Here is a 23,394-nt window from a genome sequence, read left to right as displayed (position 1 = left end):
ATGGTTTGTTAGGATAGGACAATATTTGGCTGAGATACAACTATTAGAAAAAAATCGAAACATTGAGAAAAACTCCTTTAAAGTTGTGCATTTATGTTCACGATTGTGCTGCATTTACTCACAAAAATACATGTTTTATATATTTACGGAAGGAAATTTACAAAATATCTTCATGGAACATAAAAGAAAAATCGATAATTTTGACCCATTCAATGTATTGTTGGCTATTGCCACAAATATACCCGTGCGACATGTGACTGGTTTTGTGATCCAGGGTCACATATGTGCAATAAACACAGGGATCCAAAAGTATAAGAGCTCACTGAAATCTGGAAATCTTCCAGATTCTGCATTTTTAGGTGACTAATGCTGTCAGTGAATCAGTGACACTGATCATGTGACTCTTTCTATCAGAGACTGGAGCATGTCACACGTGTTCAAGACACAAACCAAGCAAGTCAATTCAGCGGCTAATAAATATTTATCCATTATAACACTTATTATAACAACACTTATAAGAGTTGAAGGTAAAACAGTTGAGGGTCAATGCACAGGTATGATGCATAAACATGAATTATATTAGTTTTATAGTAAAATGTCATATTGTTAGGTTTATGTGTGTATTTTGTTGTTTTCCGTGTGCTTGTGTTCCTTATGTGACTTGCATTTTGTTTATCAATTGTGACCCATAACCGAACAAAGCTCTTTGCGTGTCATATTGATGCTAAAGGGTGCCATGTGCGTTGGATGTAGACGAAATGTCAAAAGCGTCAGTATATGACGCCCTAGGATGAGAATGCGTTGCAAAACCAGAGTTTGTGTGATTGTACGATGATGCACTTCTATGACAACAGATGAGAAGTAGGAACATGTCGCATGGGTATATGTGTGGCAAAAGCCAACAATACATTGTATGGGTCAAAAAAATATCAATTTGTCTTTTATGCCAAAAATCATTAGGATATTAAGATCATGTTCCATGAAGATATTTTGTAAATTTCCTAGATTTTTTTGCATCCTCAGATTCCAGATTTACAATAGTTGTATCTCGGCCCAATATTGTCCTATCCTAACAAACCATACATCAATGGAAAGATTATTTATTCAGCTTTCATGTATAAATTGATCCATGTGACTGATTTTATGGTCCAGAGTCACAATTGATGTTGCAATTTTTGTTTAATTACAGTTGTTAGGAAGTCATTGTCGAATCATGCAGTTCAAATCAAAGTTGAGTCTCGAGCCATTTTTTTATTTACGGTATGTTTTTCAAGTCAAAGTCAAGTCCTTTTATTCATTTAGTCAAGCAAGTCACATGTCCTTAACTTTGCTACTCGAGTCAGGACTCGGGTCTGCTTTCTTCAGATGCTAAAATGTTCTGGTGTGTGGATCTTTTCAGATGTTAGCTACTGTACATTCACTCGGATCGCTAACGCTGATCATTTTATTTAAAAATTTGCAGAATTTTCTCCCTAGTTTCTGTCTTCACCGTATAAGGTTTACTTTTTTTGTTTGTTTGGTTCATTTCCAGGGGCACTTCTGCTTCAGTGAATGCATCTGTGGCATTGCTTAGTTAAATAAATGCACAAGAAGTCTTCATGCGCTGTTTCCATTACTTTTTAAATTGATTATTTAGTGCAGCGTCCAGCAGAAACATAAATCACTGCTTATGCCATTTCTTAATAAACTACTCAAAAAAATGGCACAATAAATGACGTCGGTGGTTTATCACAGATGCTTCAAACTGGAGTTTTCTCAGTTATTCATTACACTGAAAGGTTTATTAATAGGGAAGTACGGTGTAATTGGTGACACTGTTAACAGCCTGTAAAAAAATGTCAGAGAGCTCCGGTCACTAGTTGGAAGTCCTGCATGAACTTCATCCTGAAGCTTTATCACATGTCAATACTTTAGATTGAATAAAACCATTTGGGAGAAGAATAAACAGGCAGACTGCTCTTTAATAACCACAGGACAGTGACACTGATCGGTGTTAACTCGCCGATTCAAAATGTCTCTTCTAACATTTACCCCAGTCCAGCAAATCATTGGTTGGTTACTGGTTTATGCATCTAACGGAGATAAGAAAAAAGCTCTTCATCATTTACACTAGTGCAAGGTAAAAAAAAAAATAATGTTGGTGTTTGAGCATTAAAAAGGCAGTTATTCTCTATATCAGTGTCAGTGTTTCTGAACTCCCTGAAACGCCTCCATTGTAGTCTTGAGTTTCTTTCAGGAACAAACGCGTCACGATATTCCTCATTTAAATGTAGTAAAATTACATTGAAACCGGAATGCGTTCATACATCTTTGCTCTAGACTGATGGTCCTTCATTTACACATGACCTACTGTATTAGGGGCAGGACCAGCACTAACGTGCAGCATTTTCTTACTTTACTTTGTGAATCAGGTGATGGTTTAAAGATCTCTCGGACATCTGGGACAGTATATGGTTTGTTCCGCTTGCGTAGCGTCTGTTTGAGCGTTTCCACGCGCCTCTCCACGGCAGCCGCTTGCGTTCGGGTCAGAGTCGACAGCAGAGCGATGCTGTCCTCGCCGCCTGAAGCCGATTCGTCGAACAGCGTCGCTAGCCCCGCCTCCATCAGCCACGCCTCCTCCTGCTCCCCCTCTGCAGAACAACAAAGGACAGAAGAGAAAATAAGCCTGGACCAAGCGTGTCGCACAAGTGCTAGAAAGTGAAGCTAAAGCATCCCGATCGCCCCCTGGTGGCTGGTCCCAGTATAGCTCATAAACCCAGAGTCTAGATCGCCTCCTGGTGGCTGGTCCCAGTATAGCTCATAAACCCAGTCTAGACCGTCCCCTGGCGGCTGGTCCCAGTATAGCTCATAAACCCAGTCTAGACCGTCCCCTGGTGGCTGGTCCCAGTATACCTCATAAACCCTGAGCCTAGATCGCCCTCTGGCGGCTGGTCCCAGTATAGCTCATAATAAATCCAGAGTCTTGATCGCCCCCCTAGTGGCTGGTCCCAGTATAGCTCATAAACCCAGAGTCTCGATCTGGCTGGTCCCAGTATAGCTCAAAAACCCAGAGTCTAGATCACCCCCTGGTGGCTGATCCCAGTAAAGCTCATAAACCCAGAGTCTCGATCGCCCCCTGGCGGCTGGTCCCAGTATAGCTCATAAACCCAGAGTCTCGATCGCCCCTGGCGGTTGGTCCCAGTATAGCTCATAAACCCAGAGTCTCGAGTCTCATAAACGTGAGGCAAACTAAACAAATGACACTTCAAATAATTTTTTTCAAAGATGTTTACAAACATTTTATGTAGTTTTTATTAATGCTGATGTAACTTTAGTGTTGTACCAGTTTTTTTTTTTTAAATAAGTTTAGTCTTAATTATTTGATGCTATAAAAACGGGGATGTGACGTCATGATTGACAGCTTCTCTAAGTGAAGTAGTCATTGAAGCACCAATGGACTTTTTTTTGTATTTTCAGGAGGAGATTGGAGATTAAGCTTTAATTTCTACGTGCCCCATTTTTACGATCTAAAACGCAAGTGTCAAAGCGCAAAGCGCAAGTAGCTTTGTGGGCGGATCCCGGCGCTGTTGCTATTTTCCTGTCGGGATAAATTACTCTTGCGCCTGGCGCAAATCTAAAAAGGGTTGGTCTGAAGTAGCTTCATTATTTATAGGTGTGGTTTGGGCGTAACGTGAAATAAACCAATCAGAGCGTCCTCTCACATTCCCTTTAAGAGCAGGCGCGCTTGTTCCGCGGCGGATTGCTATTATAACGGCGGATTTGCCAGCGCACGCCAGGAGCAGTTCACAGCCGAGGAGACCGACGTTCTCGTCAGGGCCGTAAAACACAGAGAAGTGACATTGGGGATGATGGGAGAAACCCACCCAAATTAGCTTCGGTTAAACAGGCGTATAATTTGGGTAAATGTGTAGCCTAATCTAGATTTTTTTTTTTTTAAATCTAGATAGATATTTTTCACATCTTCACGGACACAACAATGATTTCCCTCGTGTGTTAATTTTTTTCCTTGTAATAATGTATGATTTGCAAAAATGAAAACTGCTGCGTCTGTTTAGGCCTATATTAGATCTGCCTTAAAGGTGGACGTTTTGTATTATTTTCATGTTATCACTGTGAAGCTGCTTTGATACAATCTGTATTGTAAAAAGCGCTATATAAATAAAGCTGACTTGACTTGACTTTATAATTATTAGAGAATCAAAGTGGATGCGCGTTAACACGCTACATTATGGCCAAGCACGCGCCCTTAAAATACCATATCACTAACGCGCAACGCGCCACTGTCTTTAGACTGTTTTTTTCCTGGTCAATGGCGCAATTGCTTTCTAAAACTGGAAAATAGCACCAGGAAACTTTTGCGCCGGAACACGCCTCCTCTTTGCGCTGAACCGCCCCCGCGAGCGCAAGTTCATTCCCTAATTTACCGACGTGCGTCTGTGGAGGGAAAAGTCCGCTGTGCGCGGGTGTAAAATAGGAATGATACATGCGTCAGTGTTCAAAGTCAATTGCGCTGGGTGCAAGATAGGGCCCTACATGTCCATAACAGTTTATTTCACACATGCATAATGAGTTGTTCTGCAGTAAACTATACTAACCATTTCTACTGCGCGAGATCTCAGCACCATATTGGGACATTAGCGGCTTCCCTTTTCTACAATAGAAGAGAGTGAAGGAGCGTCGTCTATCTTTTTTTACAGTCTATGGCCTGGACATCTGACACCGAGTGAAATACCGCCAGGTGTTCTGGGATTCATGTTGACACTCGCTATCAGCTGAACTGAGGCCATCCAAATTCATTCTTGTTATTTTCCTCAGTGATTTAACACCTTTTATGAATCACACAGGATAAATGACATATATGTGTCACAATGTGTTATTTTCATCACAGCCGTGGTGAGGAGGAAGACGTTAATTTAGCTCTGAGAGGAAACAGAAATATCTTCCTCTTCCGGTAACTTCACAATGCAGACGCTCACAGGAGTTGAGGAAGTCACAGTTTGCGGTTCCTTTCGGGGCAAAACAATGCCTGCTGATCATCCATGATGATCTCTGTCTGTGGTTTTAATTGTGGGTTCTTCCTCTAAGTCAAGCCTATTGTCCTTACACATGGAGGAATATAAACAAACAACGCCACATGTACACTGCCTCGAGCAATGTGTTTAGATTAAAAAAAGAAAAAAGAAAAAAAGATTAAAACCGTAGAATATATTAAACACTTCGCTGCCTGCTGGTACAGTTTTGTGTGTTGAATCATGACAAATTGAAAGAATTTTAGAAAATGTTAACTTGTGGTATAAAGTCAACAGGTCAACCATTATGGTTGAATTTTCTATTTACAATTTAGACTATTTGAATGCTCTATTTCTATTCTAAAAGTGACAGATCCAATTTTGAAATTCATATAATCTCAGAGCTATTTCTCTATGCTATTCAAGACATTTAAGTCCTTTTACGGCCTTCTATTTAAAGGTAAAAGAGAAAGTAAGACGTTTAATATGAACTTGAACACTTAAGGATCAGGATCCAGGGACACCCTGCTTGAGGCGGACAGTATTCACGTGTGCTGTGTGTGCCAGCAGTCTGGCAGAAGTGTAAGTGCAAGTCATGTTTTAATCTCGCTTCGCATAGCATGCTGAACTCAGCAGAAAATATGTTGAAAATGTACAAGAACCCATTTGTCATCACAATCTTTTGCAATAAAGACTTTTACATTGGTGATTCATTCACAACATTGTTTTGTGTTGCTAAGCTCTAATCTGTTGAGTTGAATCCAAATCCAGAGACGGACTCAGAAACAGACTGAATCCAGATGATTTAAACCGTTTTGGAGCCAAATCACAGGAGGGTAAAAATGACTTTAGAAAGATGGCAGCATCATGATTTTGTTTTTACAAAGAGATTGGTAGGTCCATTAGTGAAATCTGTTGACTTGGTCACTGTTGGCATAAAGCAACAAAGATTGCTAGTTCAAAAATGGGGGGGGAAAAGTTTTCAAGGTTTTTTCCCCAAAGTCTGCAACTAGCTATAACTCAAGAAGTGTTCTAGAAGATATCGTACTATCCTTTTAGATTTTGGTTCTTAACAAACTTTTCTTATGGTACTGTATGTTCATTTATAAGACCCAATATGATACATTTCCAGAGAAATGGGGATCTTAATGCGGCTTCATGACTAAATTGTTGAACTTTACCCATTTTCAATGGTCAAAAAACAAATATGGGTCACTTTTCAAACAGCTGATACTTATTGTATTTAAAGAGCAATGTCTGAAGGACAAATAATGTGCCCAAAACTGTTACCATTGGCATATAATGCAACAAAAATAGCTAAAGCCAACAGATTTTTACTAATAGAGCAACCAATCTCTGTGTGAAAATAAAATAATAATGCTGCCATCTTTCTTAAGTCATTTTTACCCCCCTGTAATTTTGCTCCAAATCTCAGGTTAAAAATTTCTATAAAATAGTGGATTACTCAGTAAATACTCATCCAAGACATTTAATATTTTGGCTTTCTTCTTCATTTATGTATGTCTTTCACCAGAAAAGAAATGATCAAAGTCTAAATGTTTAGCCAGGGACTTCTGGTTGAGTTGACAGAATGACCCAGCAGTTAAAACTAAAACAATTTCATTACTTGAAGTAAAATAAGCATTAACTAAATATATATTATAATATATTGTTATATAAAACATAAATTTATTTTATTACAGCTAGTTGCTAAGGCAGTATTTTTAATTTACTTTTAAGTTGAAACTCATAATATTTAATTATAATATATAATTATTATGATTTAGATTTAAAGTAAATAGTACATCAGTGATAGTAAAGCAACGCTGGTTTACAGCTGCACTTCTATGTTTCTAGTATCTATGTTTCCATTCAAAGTTATGAATTGTTTGTGTGCAAAATTGGAATATGGCATAAAACATTTGGGAATAAAGCAGCGTTTCCATTCCATGCGTTCAAGAGAACAAAATCATCACTTCCTGATAAACTGGCACCAAATATCACTAATAAAAATGGAAGTTACTGCAATCGGGCTCTTTTTTCTTAATCATAAATGATTGCATCTCGGAGCGGCAGAAGAAACAATAACCGCGGTCATATCGTCTTGCGTTCGGAGGCGGATGCTGCTGTTGGGAAAGCAGTTCTGGAAGGGAATTATATTGAACCGATTTGACGACAGACTTTAGTTCAGGTATTTCAGAATGAGAAAAGCAACTTTTCAGATACTGCGCAACGAGATCGGTCCAATGGTTGGTCCATTTGGTTGGGAATTATTCGGTTCTCATCGTAGTTTTTGTGCATGTCTTCTTATCTCAATTGAGCGCATAATTTTTTTTAATTTATGCATTTCCATTCAGTGTTTTAAATGCGAGATCCCAAAGATCACATAAAAATAGGTGGATGGAAACTTGGCTAGTGACAACATGGTTTGTTGTCATTCTCAACACAGTATAGCTCATCCGCATTAACAATTATATAATTAACCTCCTGGGACGCACTGTCCAGAGTTGAGGACATTTTATTTTAGTGAATTTCTCTGACACCACACGTCACAGGTCTAAGTCTGGATGTCCTGTGAAGAGCATTCAGGGCTTTCCAGAGATAACAAATGCTGGGGAGTTTCACCACGACTACAACTTCTTATGGAAATATGACAATAATTTTGAAATTATAATTTAAATCAGATTAATTTTTGAATTGTTTATTGGTATAAATCAACTTCTCAGGAAAATGTTATGGGGTTCCTAATCAAAATATGACTTTCTGTTACAGAACAGGGCACTGATTTCATGTCCACTGTAGAGGACTGTTAATCAAACATGTTTATCAGGAATTTAGGGAGACACAACAAGTGAATAAGGAAAAAAATTACATATCAATATTCCTATGAAATATTAGATATTATTATGAAAATGTTGCCAACTATTACTCCCATTATTACACTTCTTTTATAATTGCATGTTTCCCTAAGGACACATTGATAAGCAAATTAGATACAGTGTATAGATACATTGTTTTGAAAGGGAAAACCCATGTATAGCCATTTTACACACATATTGCATAAAGTAAAATGGTAAATCAATTCATTCAGTTTTATCTTTCATGGCATAGCTGAGAATCATCTTTAAACAAAGTTTGGTTAAAAAAAAATCCTGATACCTAAAAATGTATTGGTGAATGCCAAAAAATAAACATTGTATAGAGCATAAGAAAGAAACATTTTTGAAAAATTATATTTTATTCATATATCATGCTATGTCCTCTGTAGTGGACACAAAGGACTCAGTTGATAAAAAAAAAAAAAAAAATTACATGTATAGACATGAAAAAATACTAAAAAAACACATTCCTGGGTCTTAGGAGGTTACATGTTTTTTTTAAATCATTAAAGCCAAGAATTTGAAATCAGACACTGGTGCAAGACTGTAGTGCTCTCACCGTCAGCCACCTTCAGCTGCTCGTCCTCCTGAGTCTCCGCGTCTCCACTGCGCTGGATGATCTCCAGCTCTTTAAAGTAGTCCACCATGACCTGCTCGTCCAGAGAGTCCTGTGAGCTGCAGCGCTGGTACGGGGCCTTGCCGGGGCCCGACCCCGGGGCCGCCACGGGGCCTTTACTCCTCTGGACATTGTACTGACCGGTTTTGCGGCTGCACAACACGAGAGAGAGATGAAGAGACAGATGTCAAATAAACTAAATCATTAATGTTCAGACCATGGGTGAAACCAAGCAGCAACCTTCATGTCTCTCTTTTGAAACCAACACGGAAGTGACTTAAAGTGCAGTTCATCCACTGGCCACTAGAGACAGGCTGTAGAAGAGAGTCAATACCATAAACCCCCATGTTAAAATGCCCAACTTCACAGCAGAATAAAATGTGTTTACAGCCTGGTACAAAAAGTGGTTTTGGTCTATTTTTGTTTTCTATTTTTTGGTCTAATTTTGCCCTTTATGACGACTGTGAGGGGGGAGAATTTTTTTTATAACTCATCCGTTTAAATTATATTAAGCCTTAAAGTTCTGCATAATTAAGGGCGTGGCCTCGAGTGACAGGTGGATAGCCGCTGATGACACTACTAGCCGTTTGTCTGCTGTCTATTAGCGTCACGTCAGCTAATCCGCCTCGCTGCACATTTTCGGTTATCCGGAAGTGACGTGCTGCCAAGATGGCGATGGCCGGCTCCGCCCACTTTGAGCTTCAAAAATGCTCTTCAGAAACAATACGAGTGACGTCACAGACACTACGCCCATATTTGTATACAGTCTGTGGGTGAAACCAGCGCTGTTCACAGTCAGGTCTCCAACACCAGACAGACAGACAACAGTGGGGCTTCAACATGAGCACTTCTCTGTTTGCGCTGGACTCACTCACTCAATCATCAGCGTCTGACAAGAGTTTAAGGGAAATGTATTTTTAATGAGGGAAATTGTGCCTATTAAAAAAAAAGCCTTTGTGATTGTAATTGTGATGATTGATATTCATCACCCACTGAACTGAACACCAAGACTGCAAATTTCCATTACAAATCATTGGTAACACTTTAGTTTAGGGTCCAATTCTCTCTATTAACTAGGTGCTTATTAGCATGCATATTACTAGGATATTGGCTGCTTATTAGTACTTATAACGCACATATTAATGCCTTATTCTGCATGACCTTATTCTACATCTCTTAAAAGGACGGTTCACCCAAAAATTTTAATTATGTCATCACTTACTCTCAAAGTTGTTCCAAACCTGTATGAGTTTCTCTCTTCTGCTGAACACAAAAGATGATCTTTTGAAGAATATGGGTAATCAAACAGTTGATGGGCCCCATTGCCTTCCGTAGTAGGAAAAATATATATACTATTTGTAGTCAATAAGACACATCAACTGTTTGATTACCCGTATTCTTCTAAATATATTCTTTTGTGTTCATTCATTCAGGTTTAGGACAACTTGAGGGAGAGTAAATTATTTTTTGGGTGAACCATCCCTTAATCCACCGAATACCTAAACTTAAGAACAACTACCTTACTAACTATTAATAAGCAGTAATTAGGAGTTTGAGGCAAAAGTCGTAATTAATAGTTAGTGAATAGTGAGAATTGGTGAGTAATGTTTCTTACAAAGCAATTATTATATGGCTCCTCAGGTTCAATTTATTTTTTGTGAAGCGAAGTTTGCACTAGGGCTTCAACTAATGATTTGGATTAATCAATCAATTAATCAGTCCATTATTTCTTCGATTAATTTGATGATTGTCCACAGAAATGGTTTATTCACAACTGTAATGTGACATGACTGGCGAAAGTTTTTCAAGCACAGCGAAGACAAGATTAATTGATAATCAAATTTGCTGACAATTACTATTTATTTTATTGATTAGTAGTTGACCTAGTTTGCACAACTATTGGCACTTTTTCACTGTGTGGCACGACTCGGCTCAGGTCGCTTTACTTTTCCACTGCAGTTTAGTACCGCTTCAAAGTGGGTGGGATTATAGACTGATCATTATTAGGGGCTTTTGCACTGGGTAGTTATAGGATCTAGCCACCAGGGTGGATCCCAGAGAACTACTGGTTCCCTTAGGAACGTTTTCCTGGTTGCATTCGCACCGCCAGTAGGAACTCTTGAGTGATGTAAGCTACGCTTGTTGTTGTGACCTTTATTTTGACTGCGCTGAGAACGCCAGAGCCTGAGCAAACAATGCTCGCAGTCTCCGTGTTTATTCGTTTACGATCGGTCTAACAGTCCTGTCTAATACGTTATTAGATAGAACTGTAATACATAAAAAAAGTAGACAGTATATGAAAAGGTATAAGCGTTTGCCATTGGGTTGATCAAGAGGCCCATCTACCACTGTTTTCCATGTTCGTAGAGTTAGTTTCTGGAGTAAGTATATAAGTTATAATCTGTGTTTACACAGCTTTTTTAAATGGCGGGTGCTGGTGTTGTTTCGCATGCGTAATAGCTCTAGGAACTATAAAAAAAGAGGTTCCTCCGGTGTCGAAAACCTTCTTAGTTGCGCCGCCACCTCGTCTACAGACTACGATATAGCCATTTCTTTTTGCAAGTTGCAAGCGATGAAAGCAAGTTGTTTAAAAAAAAAAAAGTGAACAAATAATACTGCTGTGGCTGTTGCTGACCATTTAAATCTATGGGGTTTGGGGTCTCGTGCCTCAAATCCAATGACGCTGGTAGTGACGATTCTCTCTGACCAATCAGGGATCTGCAGTGTTTACACGTCACATTTTAGTATCGGTACGGCACATATGGAACCTCAACCGAGGTGGTACTGAAAAAAGTACCAGGTAGCTACAAAGTAGAAAACCCCCGAAATGAGCCTTACCATGTAGTGGAAAAGCGCCATAAAAAAAATAAAAAAAAACAGAAAACTGTGCTTTAGATTTCACTTATGAATGTGTGAAATCTTTAAGAAACAAAATTCACAGAGAAAAATCAAGCTACAAAGATTGACAATGGAAACAGACGTTTTGGTGCGAGAAACCTTGATAGCGGCCTTCAGGGGGAAAATGCTACAGAAGTGCCGAATATGACTCTGCATTGAGTCTTTTCTTCTCCTTGGATACATGACACAGCAGGAATGAAGAGCTCCCGCTGCTTATCCTGCCAACGGGATCAGGACAGGAAGTCCCAAAAACAAGGAAATAAAGATGCTATTGTGAGGCTGATTGTTTGCCTGGTTTCTGGGGCAGGACGGGCACAGAGAGCCCTCTCAGACGCAGGATGAAGGTATAAATAAAAGCTCAAAGCTCAGCACTCTTCACTGCTGCTGGACATCCGAGATAGTTGATGTCGGCAAGCAGTTTTCTGGCTCGGATCAGGTTTGTATCCAAAGATTTCAGTTCACTGAGGTTGCAATGGGGGCAGTCGCCCTTGCTTCACTGGAAAACGGTGCAGAAAGTAGCTCTTCAGTTTCTGAGTCACAGCTGCTTTAAGACTGGCGAAGACCTCCGGGTCGAAACGTTGTACAGTCCAATAAATTGACTCCTTGGAAGCAGAAGTGGCACGACTTTACTCTCAAATCAAAGGGTTTGCCCATTTTTTTAAATAACATCACAGCCATGATCTGCTAGTTCCTGGTCAGTTTCAGAACTGGTCAGCGTTTGATTGAGCATGTGATTGGGATTGGTCTGTACTCTCAGAAAAGACAGACTGTTCATTTCCATTGGGAATATCTACTAAAAGCTGCTTAGTCAACATTACACTAGAATATAGCAACTAACACTTCTGACTTCATGGGGTCTTTAATATGAAGACACCAGCCAGCCAGAACAAATCAAACATTTACTCTTTTAACAAATCACCCTTCTTCGTCACGTTGGTTGAGGTGATTTGCATTTGCAGTCGGTCACACACAAGAAGCTAATAGTGGCATCTTTAATCATTCATTGCAAATACACGGATCTCAAATGAAAAGGGGGAAAATCAACAACCTTTCCTTGGTCATAAACGCTGACGTTCATGGTTTAGCTATTAACGAGGGTTCGTGTCGTGGGGAACTGGGGAGTGAGCTCTTCTCTCAGTGGACTCTACATGCTAAAGGTCAGATAGAAACGACTGAAACACAGCAGATTAAGAAAGAGAACAAAAGGGTCAAGAGTCACATTGTTTCTAGTTTTGCATAGACAAACAAAAGAGGCAGTCTATAGCAGACAAATCACCAACACACTGTGTGTCCTCACGGCGATGTACGAGAGCAGGACAGGCCGATGGTGGTTACAGAGTTGAGTCAAAGGGCCAAAAGCAATGTGGTTTCAGCAATAAGCTGTTTCTATGATAACCAGGAGTGTAGCGGAGGAATGTGGCCGCTGGGAGACCGTGACGTGTTCAAACATGTGCTTGCATGTTACACTGCTGAGATCCGACACACTGAACTTGCATAATGTGATGCATTTCAAAGGGAAACAGAAACGGGATATGTAGGATGGGACTTGACATTATTTTCAATTTGAAACAACATTTAAGGGGTGTAACGATCATGTCACGATTCGATACATATCACGAGACTGAACTCACGATGCAATATTATTGCGATACTCTAAGACATAAAAGGATAACTAAAAATGTTTTACTATTGATTAAAAATTCTAGATTTGGTATTACATTGTGTGTGTAAATGAATAGGCGTGGACTTGGTGCTGGAAACCCAAAGCACAGGACAATAGAGACACAGAATAACAATATTCATGATTCTGAAGCTGAAAATACAGAATTATTTAGAGGAATATGCTTGAACTCTGTCACTGACTAGATATTTAAAATAATGTAGGACACTTTTTACTGGTAACAGACATTTCGCATTATCAGGACACAAATATTCCCCCATTGCATAATTATACATTATATTCAACATTATATTTAGTAGTTTAATGTAGTACTGACACTAAAACTCTGAAAAAAAATTCCTCACACAGTCATTTTTATTTAGGGTAAACTGTACAATACATATTGTCACTATCCACGACATACATATTGTTGCATTTTTGCAATATGTCGGGTTGCAATATGTATGACACAATATATTGTTACACCCCTACAATTCTGCATTTTAAAATGACTTGTGTTAAAATTACCACTTTATTGGTATGTGTGTTTTTCATGTGGTGCTCTTTTTATTTAAAGCTACACTGTGTACACTGTGTAATTTTTTAAGTTGATACTTGCCCACTGGTTGCCCACTGAAGCTAAGCGGGGCTGCGCCTGGTTAGTACCTGGATGGGAGACTCCTGGGAAATCCAGGTTGCTGCTTGAAGAGGTGTTAGTGAGGCCAGCAGGGGGCGCTCACCCTGTGGTCTGTGTGGGTCCTAACACCCCAGTATAATGACGGGGACACTATACTGCCAAAGAGTGCCGTCCTTCGGATGAGACGTTAAACCAAGGTCCTGACTCTCTGTGGTCATTAAAAATCCCAGGATGTCCTTCGAAAAAGAGTAAGGTTGTAACCCCGGAATTCTGGCCAAAATTTGCCCAGTGGCCTCTGTCCATCATGGCCTCCTAATCATCCCCATATATACTGATTGGCTTCATCACTGTCTTCTCTCCACCAGTAAGCTGGTGTGTGGTGGGCGTTCTGGAGCAATATGGCTGCCGTCGGTCACATCATCCAAGTGGATGCTGCACATTGGTGGTGGTTGAGGAGATTCCCCTCTTCTATGTAAAGCGCTTTGAGGTCTCAGAAAAAGCGCTATATAAATGTAACAAATTATTATTAATTATTATTATTATTACTTAGCAAAAACCACTTTCTTCTTTCAAAATTATATGTGCTCATTAATTTATAATTACTTCTACCAACTAATCAAGTATTCTCGTAAGCGTTGAATCTGCCATTTATAATAGGCCTACATATGAGTGAGTCGCTTGAATGGCGGAAGCCATGTTGCGCCTCCATCTTGAAAATACATTAGCCAAAGAGGGACATACCTGGAAATGCAAGCTTCGCCCTTTGCGCTTTTACACTCAGTGGCACAGTAACGAATGCGAGCGGGAGATTACTCGCGACTGCCAACAGATTTAAAATAATACGGCCACCATAGGAGTTAAAACGCCCTCAGAATGGGAGGGGCTAGAAAGTAATATTCCGTTGGTAGTCATATACAATTTCACCGCTAGATGGGAGTAAATCTTACACAGTGTAGCTTTAACATTGGTATATGAAATAACCATGGTAAATAACAGCGCTACTGCAACACGCATCTCCACAGATAAGAATATCCACAGACGAGAAGCTGAAAGACTCTTCATGAATCAGACACAACATCCTGAAGCTCAACACATACCTAACCCTAACCCTAACCCATCATCTTCATCACAAGCAGTGAGATGAACTGATCTAACCAGTGCAGAGGGCTGCTCTCTCCTAACGCTCTTTGATGTGAAATGAGCTGATGATAAATAAAGTGCAGCTTATATGTAGTATCTGTTGCTTTCCTTGAATTGCTTGAACTTCATTAAACTTGCATAGGCTATAGAGCGGGAACTGAAGATCAGATTTATATTTTGAGGAGACTTTTATGTGGCCAGGTGTAAATCCTGAACCGTTTTAATAAAGTGACATTATTTTCTATTTTAGTTTGTTATTTGTATCTTTTTTTTTATGTTATAAGGGAATTTGTATCAATATGCATACAGTACATGTGTCAAAAATCATTGTTTATGGTATTCAAAGCAATGAAACTAGTATTACATTGGTGATCTATTTTTCAATTTCCATCCATGTCATTTTGTGTTATATTTATATTTCGTATGCATGTATTAATATTCATGCATGTGTGTGAAGCTAATTAAATTACAGTTTCTCATTAAAGGGGGGGTAAAATACTTAGTTTCAGTCAATCTCATCTTAATCTTGAGTATAGAGTAATAGTGCGTCCTTCATATCTCCAAAAAGTCTTTAGTTTCATCATATTTATAAAGTAAAAATACAGCTTTCCAATTCTATCCGGAAAAACCAGAGGTCCTTGATTCTGGGCGTGGGCGGAGCTATAGAGTCAAGAGGGGATTTCCAGCACAAGAAATAAATCTGATACCGTTGTACTTACATGGGGTGTTTTATCACTGGGACCACGCCAGGTTTTAATTGCAACCGGTTTGCAAATCCAGCGACGACCTGGGCCTTGTTAATAAAACATTCGTCACTGAAATGACCTGGGGCCTCATTTATAAAACTGTGCGTAGGATCCTTACTAAAAGTGTACGTGCGCCCAAAAGCCAAAAATGGCGTGCGCAAAAAAATATTCAGACTTATAAAACCGTGCGTACGCCAGAACCTGCGCAGGATTCACTTTATAAATCCCACTCAGCGGAAGATTGTGCGCACATGCGTCTCCTTCCCGAAATAACCATATATGGAGCTTACAACACCTAGTTTTACTATGCATATCCTCATCTGCATATCATTTGCATATAATTATTCATCCACGTGATAACATGTTTAACGGTACAAGACATTAGGAAAATATGAAATACGGATGTGCCGTACATTAATAAAAATAATTTAGTATTATTTTTAATACTAAATTATTAAAAATATTTTTTATATTTTATAATATAAAATATAAATATATCCTTGCCTTGTTTTTGAATAAATAAATCAAATAGTGTAAAGTACATTTCAGAGAAAGTTTTCCACTGGCCAAATAGTATTTTTAATTGATTTATATTTTTAATGGAAACAGATAGACCTTGTTGTGCATTATATTTGCACAATCTGCTATTATCATGATAAGCAATCTTAAAACATTGAAACACAGCATGCCAAAGGAAACGTGTTCAAAAGCATTGCATCCACAACAAATATTTATAGGCTATTTATTGAATATATATATATATATATATATATATATATATATATATATATATATATATATATATATATATATATATAGGCCTATTACTTTTCAGTAAATGTCATGTAGTTTAAGTGTTTAACCCCGTTAATGATATGGCATATTTAAACTAAAAGTTTATATCAGAAATAAAACATAGTTTAAATCATTGTTTTATATAAACTGTAGCCTATTTATGATTAGGACTCATAATGAAGATTTACAGTTTTACTTCATCTGCCGTTAGATATGCGTCAGTTTCACTAAACGGCCCAACGCGCTCGGTGGCGCGGACATTTAAGATGTGGATATTTGCTTTAAGTGATAGGCTTGGTGAGTGAAATTATATTTGTATTATCTTTCTGTATATGTATAATTTTATTTAGATTTTCTGTCTAAAAGTGACAAAAAAAGACATTTAACTCCAGCTCACCATCGGTGTCGCCAAACTGCTCCGTCTCCAAAACGTTCGTACGCATGGGTCAGAGTTTGCGTGCAGGTGCGCACATTTTCCTGTCAAGTTTGTTTTTATAAATCACAACTTATGCGTCGGAAGTGGCGTACGCTGCTTTCAGGGCCTGTTTTGTGCGTACGCAGCGGTTATAAATGAGGCCCCAGAACACAAAACCGCACTTGCCACACTCCTTTGCTGTCCCGGAAATACAAACTGCATCCACTGTTCCAGTAACACTGGGTTCTTTGGGAAGCTGAACAAGGTAAACTTTCCCTCACATCCCAAAACACTTTTTTGGAGACATTCTTGACATCAACCATTCCTATTTAGCGCTGCTGATGATGATTTCCGGAAGTAGCGCGTCGATCTCTCCTCTGGTCGACGTGTGCGTGAACGCGCTTTTCCGAGAGCAATGCTCATATAAGGAGTTCCACTCTGGTCTACGTCATTAGATCTACGATAGAAAAAAACCAGCCGAAACGTGTTGCAACCCGGAAGTATGATTTTCAGCACAGAAATTCTCTGTTATTCGTTCAAAATTACTTTTCAAACTTTGGCCATTATTAGCATGAGAATCCATCTCTTTAAAGCTACAGTATGTAAGATTTTGAGCCACAAGAGGGCGCTGTTTCCAACAATAACAAAGGCGAATCTTGATGACGCTATGAAGGAGAGTGGAACGATGGGAGATGTCGTTTTCAACATCCAGAGACGTATTGACGTATGTCATTACAATACATTTTCATTATAATGCTTTATAAAGAAAAAGATGATAATTTATACTTAGGCCATATTTTACCCACACTTTAATAAATGGAGCTGCATTTAATGCGAGTAAAGTCACTGAAGGTTTCTCTGGGGACTCAAGTGTTTTCAGTGTGCTTGAGTGTCGCGACTCACACTCCTCTTCGGGAAATAAGTCTGTTTTTGGCTGTGGATTATGAGTTGTGCTTCCTAATCCTGTTGGACTCACTGCTGACGTCTCCATGGGAACGGCTCAAAAAGCTCAGGAGTCAGAGAGGGATCGGAGGAAACACGGCAACAGTCGAACGCTGATACATTAGGGCCGTGTAGATTGATCTTTACACCATTCAAGAAGAATGGGGAAAAGGTTAGGGTAAGTGTACCTATTAAGCCCATGTACCCTTTAAGCCCACTTTCAACTTTGAAGTCTAATATAAAAAAGAGAAAATCATATTTTTTGCTGCTCCTTATTTTAACCAATCCAGTGATTTGTAACTTACCTGACATTTTTTATTGCATGCTAAACACATTTGGCAATGTTAAGTTAGCCCCACTCATGTGCATGCGGTCTCAGGGGACCTCAAACAAAGACACTCAAAAACTTTGGTGTTTCTGGACCCTTCAGAAATCAACACATTTTCAGCCTATTCTTTTGCTAACTACATTGATATGTCAAATAAGAGATAAATGTATTGTTTTTTGTGTATGAACAAATAACAATTCATAATTTTATCGAATTTTCCTTTAAATGGAAAGATGAATTTTATTAGTTTGCGCTCAAAGCAAATCTCAAGATCAAACCATTAGCCTTACTGGAAGATAGACTGCTGAAGAATTAAGCATGTGAACTACAAACACTAAATATTTTGTGATTTATTTTACATTAATATACAAATAAATACATCATAAATTGTTTTGTTGGGAAGATTATTTTCAGAAATTAACTTTTTTTAAAGATGGGCTTAAATGGTACAGCGCCATAAAACGCAGGCAAACTAGAGTCAACACAAGCTAACCTTGAATGAAAAAAACATAACATTTCTCAATGTGGGCACAATGGAAATTAATATGATGCTTTGTCCACAGTATATTTAAGCTCCTGGCATGTCTGTGTAAACATATATTATATTTTTTAAAGGAAAACTGTCTTTTTTTCACCTTTACTGACTGTGGAACCATTTAAGCCCACCTTATGTGTTTCAATGAGGAATCCCTCAAATTACAAAGTTTAATCAACTTTGTGAGAGAAATTGTTTAATGGCCTATTAATTGGATACTTCATGTGGAATTTTGACTTCATGTGGAACCAAGCCGACTCAAGGCTCCATACTTAGAACATGGGAGGACCACTAGTGGACACCCCCTAACCCCTGAGTCTGGAATCCCAACTCGGCTTCCATCCCAGGATACACTCTGACAAAGTTCCAGCTTTTACCAGGCATAACTCCAGAGTCAAGCCAACTTAAGGCTCCATACTCCCATGGGGAGCCCACTAGAATACCCCCTGAAAGCCAAGAGTATGGATCCGCAACTCGGCTTGGCTTCTGAGATGCTCCAGAGTCAAGCCGACTGAAGGCTCCAGACCACCGGCCTGGACCCCCAGCCACTAACACCTACCAATCACACCCAGGGCTCTAATCAAACATTAGCAAAATTACTTTTTTTAATGCTTCCCTGTCACTGAATAAATATATCAATGTTTTACTTATTTAAAAAAAAACAAAAAAAAAAACAATTGTATAAATCAATCATGGTGTGGGCTTATTTGGAACACATGCGGGATTAAATGGTGCCAAGGTACCAATTAAGCCCATGCCAGACTTCTGACTTTATTCATAAAATATCTTAATTTTATATTCTAAAATGTACATCAACTAATAAATACATTTTCAAATGTGAGATTAATCTTGCATTTTAACAAATAATTTTTCTTATAAACCATGTCAATATCTATGAAAAAAACCTAGACTTAGATTTTGGTGGGCTTAATAGGTACGCTTACCCTATAGTTTATCACATCAGCACTTCAAATACCGGAACAACAAGCGTTAAACTATCTCTCATAGCCGTCTGAGAGTTTACAAGTCTCATCATGAGTGGAATCTATTTCATGCCTACTTTTGTTTCTTTGCTTCTCGCAGGAAGAATTTAAAGCTAATTCTCAATGGCAGAATTGATGTGCACACAAAACCCAATGAGATCGTCCCTTAAAGGGCACCTATTATGGAATTTTGAAATTTACCTTTCATGTAGTGTGTAACATAGATCCAAGTGAACAAAAACATCCTGCAAAGTTTGAAATATGAAAGTGCACCGTATATAAAGTTATTGTCTTTCAAAAGTAAGAGTCGACTCGGAGTCATTTTTATCAATCGTTAGAAGACCGAAGCTTTTTCTCTGACTAGATGAAGTCAACTTGTCAAGTTATTTGAATACGATACGCCCACTTATTGCGCTCCAAGGCCAGGGAAAACTTGAAAACATCATGGCGACGAGACGCTATGTTCTGAAGTGCGACTCAAAAGCCAACTTTTTTCATCTGCCCAAGGAGGAGCATTTGAAGACTAAGTGGCTACAATTCATACAACTATACCACAGAAGTATAGTCCGAGCCAATTGTGCTTTGTTCGCGCCATTTTGAAGACGATTGCTTTTTAAATGCAATCAAACTTGGATTCGCGAGCCGACTGATATTGAAGGAAGGTTAATTTCTAAGTGTATTTGCATCAGCTTTCTCCTCCGTATCACAACCTGTAAGTGTTATTAATAATTGTTGCTTTTATGTTTTATGTAGCATGCTTAATTATTATTTTGTTTGTTGTGTAAGCACCGTTTAGCTTCTAGATCTTCAATGACAATTGTATTGAGATATGTGAAGTGTTTGTCGTTGTTTTCGGAGTTGTCTTAAAGAATAGAATAATACCTCGTAGTAACGTAACTGCATTTTTTTTTTGTAAAAACATGTTTATGCATCGGGCTAATGCAAACAAAGACTGATTGTGCTTTTACAATATGAACTCTGGGCTATGCTCGCTAACATAACATTAAATTCTTTATCTTATTTTTAGTTTTTTACTACAAACTACAAAGCAGTGGACTATAATCATTATTATAACACGATTTAATTGATAAAAGCATCATTGTACTCCGTGTTAAACAATAAGTATTTTCTCTGTAAACACTGCTGGGTCATCTGACCAATCGCAGATTAGCGTCGCGCAAAGGAGGGGTTTGGAAAAATGAGTCGTTGAACGAATCATTTGGGAGTCGGTGAGCAAATCAGGTAAAAATAAATGCATATTTTACGAAAACAAAAGTGTTTTTTGACATTGCATGCATGTAAAACTGTTGTTGGGGACTCCCTAAACAACATTAGGAACATTTTAAATGTCATAATAGGTGCCCTTTAAAGCTTATCTTTTTTAGGGTCATTTTTATCTGATTATTTTATCTGTATTCCACTTTCATTAATGCATTGTTTGTTTGTATGTTTTATTGGATCTCATTCTCTTGTGAAGCGCTTTGAGATGCTACTTTTAAAGGCGCTATAGAAAATAAAGTTTATTATTATTATATATAGCCTATATGTTGATTTAAAACATTTTGAGATTGAATAATAAGAGCATTCATGACACATCAAGCATAATCTCAGCTTTATTTGTGCTAAAGTGAACTTCTCAAACCAGATATAGAGGAGCAGAAGATCTGTGTCAATTATGGTAAAGCGATAAAGACCAGGCTACGCTAGTGCTTGTTGATTCTGTATAGTTAGTGTCGGTGTGTGTGTGTGTGTGTGTGTGTGTGTGTGTGTAGTAAAAGAAACGTCTTTGAGTCCTGACCCTGCTGAACATCCAACGCCCATCACAGACATCCCACACAAAGCAAGCAGCGCACTATGAATGAAATATTCATTATGCAATGGTACAGCCACACAGGATGGAAAGTCAAGCGATGTTTACCATGTCAGCACTGGTTAAACCATCAAACACAACAGCACAAAACCAACACACACCCTTCCATGCTCCTCACGGAGATACTCCCAATGTCATGTGCATGATCCATGTTTACCTGTACAGATAGCCTACTTCACAGAGATAGAGATCATAAAGATCAGCCACATTATGGGTCTCATTCATGAAACACGAGCAGAACGAATTTTTGTGTAAATCGTGTGTAAAGTGGTTCTGGCTAAATTTTCGGATTCATTAAAATGTTCGTATTTTCCAAATGTTAGTTGGTACGAAAGAAATCTACACCTTCTCCCAGCCACGCGTAAATAGTGCATTTAACATCCGAACGTTTTGCTCATTAATAAGGCTGCATTTTAGTTCACCTTAATCGGGTACATATTCACACAGCATTTTGAAAAAAAATATGATGTATAGTAATTACATTCGGTTTTTCTTTTTACTTTTATTATGAGAGCCAGTAATAGCATCTGCAAACGAAACACTTTAATCAAATAATTAATTGCTTTCAATAGGGCTGGGCTATATTTTTTCGAAGTGAACTAATTCGTTTTTTGCAGTCAAGCTTCATGTCGAACCATTTTCTTTTCATTTCTGGGACTGTTCGATTAACAGATGAAACTCCATTAACTGCATCTGTAATATGCTGCCAAGCTTCTTCTTTTTTAGGACCTGATACACCTAGGTACGCTTGAAAATAAAATGTGGCGTTTTGAATGAACTTCTGATAATAAAATATTATCTGATAATGAGAATTTTTTCTTTTTCATTCGCTTTTAAGATGACATGTTGAAATCCTTTGTTTGGTGTCATAATATGATGCCCATATATAGTTGTCAGTCGGATTTAATGGGCGGGATTTATGGTAATTGAGAATGAGCGTGCACGTGCGCCCCATTTACGTCTGATTGGAATTCATTAACACACACACATTTCACTATCGCGTTTACGAAATATTTGTGAATCAGAAGAGTTTTCGGGAAGGTCTCTTTACGCACAGATCACTCACATATTTACTCGTATATTTACGAATGTTTCATGAATGAGACCCAATGTGTGCACACACACGCACACCAATCCCAGGGGCTGCTTTATTTTTTCCAAATTCAGTGTTTTCCACTTCAATTTTTCCTGGATTCCATTTTAATGGTTTATGTACATTTTAATAATCAAAAAGGATAGCTATAATCTTATCGAATGAATTCATGAAACTTTGATTTTAAACTCTTAATAATGCAATTTGTGCAATGTGGAGTATTCCTTAATTTTTTATAAACTATATTCTTTTTATTACTTTGAAAAGTGTACAACACTAATATATTTGTCACAATTAAACCGATCTTTTGTTTTGGCGTGTTGCGGTGAAGAGCTGAGAGTTTGTGTGTGTATCTGCCGATAGTTTTCTGATCTTTTATTTTGGCGTGTTGCGGTGAAGAGCTGAGAGTTTGTGTGTGTATCTGCCGATAGTTTGGTGAAATGATGCTGTGACTCTCAGAGCAGCTCTGGAGATGAAGTTCATGCGTCACACATGTTGAGTTTGTGTAGTAGAGCAAACTGAGACAGATTTCATATTTACACAGCAGTCTTTAATATTAACACACACACTCTCCCATATCGCCAGTTCATTAAAGGAACACTCCGACTTTTTGGGACTTTAGCCTATTCACCTTATCCCCCAGAGTTAGATAAGTCCATACATACCTTTTTCATCTCCGTGCGTGCTATAAGTCTGTTTGACGCACCCACCGCTAGCCTAGCTTAGCACAAAGACTGGATGTGAATGGTTGCAGCTAGCATACTAATCCAAATAAGTGACAAAATAAAACAAACATTTTCCTATTTACATGTTGTGATTTGTATAGTCACAGAGTGTACAAAAAACAA

General features: G+C 38.4%; 1 protein-coding gene across 5 annotated transcripts in view; it reads right to left on the bottom strand.

Moving 5' to 3' along the window:
• arhgap18 (Rho GTPase activating protein 18) overlaps nucleotides 1-23,394 on the bottom strand; it is a gene marked incomplete at its 5' end in the record, with an annotated part of 55,201 nt that overhangs the window by 12,620 nt on the left and 19,187 nt on the right. For all 5 annotated transcript variants that reach the window (XM_079584128.1, XM_079584127.1, XM_079584124.1 and 2 more), the window contains 2 exons: nucleotides 2,395-2,630; nucleotides 8,448-8,656. In XM_079584128.1, the coding sequence (XP_079440254.1) occupies nucleotides 2,395-2,630; nucleotides 8,448-8,656 (445 nt within the window). The remainder of the gene's footprint in view (nucleotides 1-2,394; nucleotides 2,631-8,447; nucleotides 8,657-23,394) is intronic.

Source organism: Phoxinus phoxinus, assembly GCF_949152265.1.
Source record: "Phoxinus phoxinus genome assembly, chromosome: 16".
NCBI classification, from domain to species: Eukaryota; Metazoa; Chordata; class Actinopteri; order Cypriniformes; family Leuciscidae; genus Phoxinus; species Phoxinus phoxinus.
Note: the sequence above shows the minus strand (reverse complement) of the source record. Positions and strands in the feature narration are given on the sequence as shown.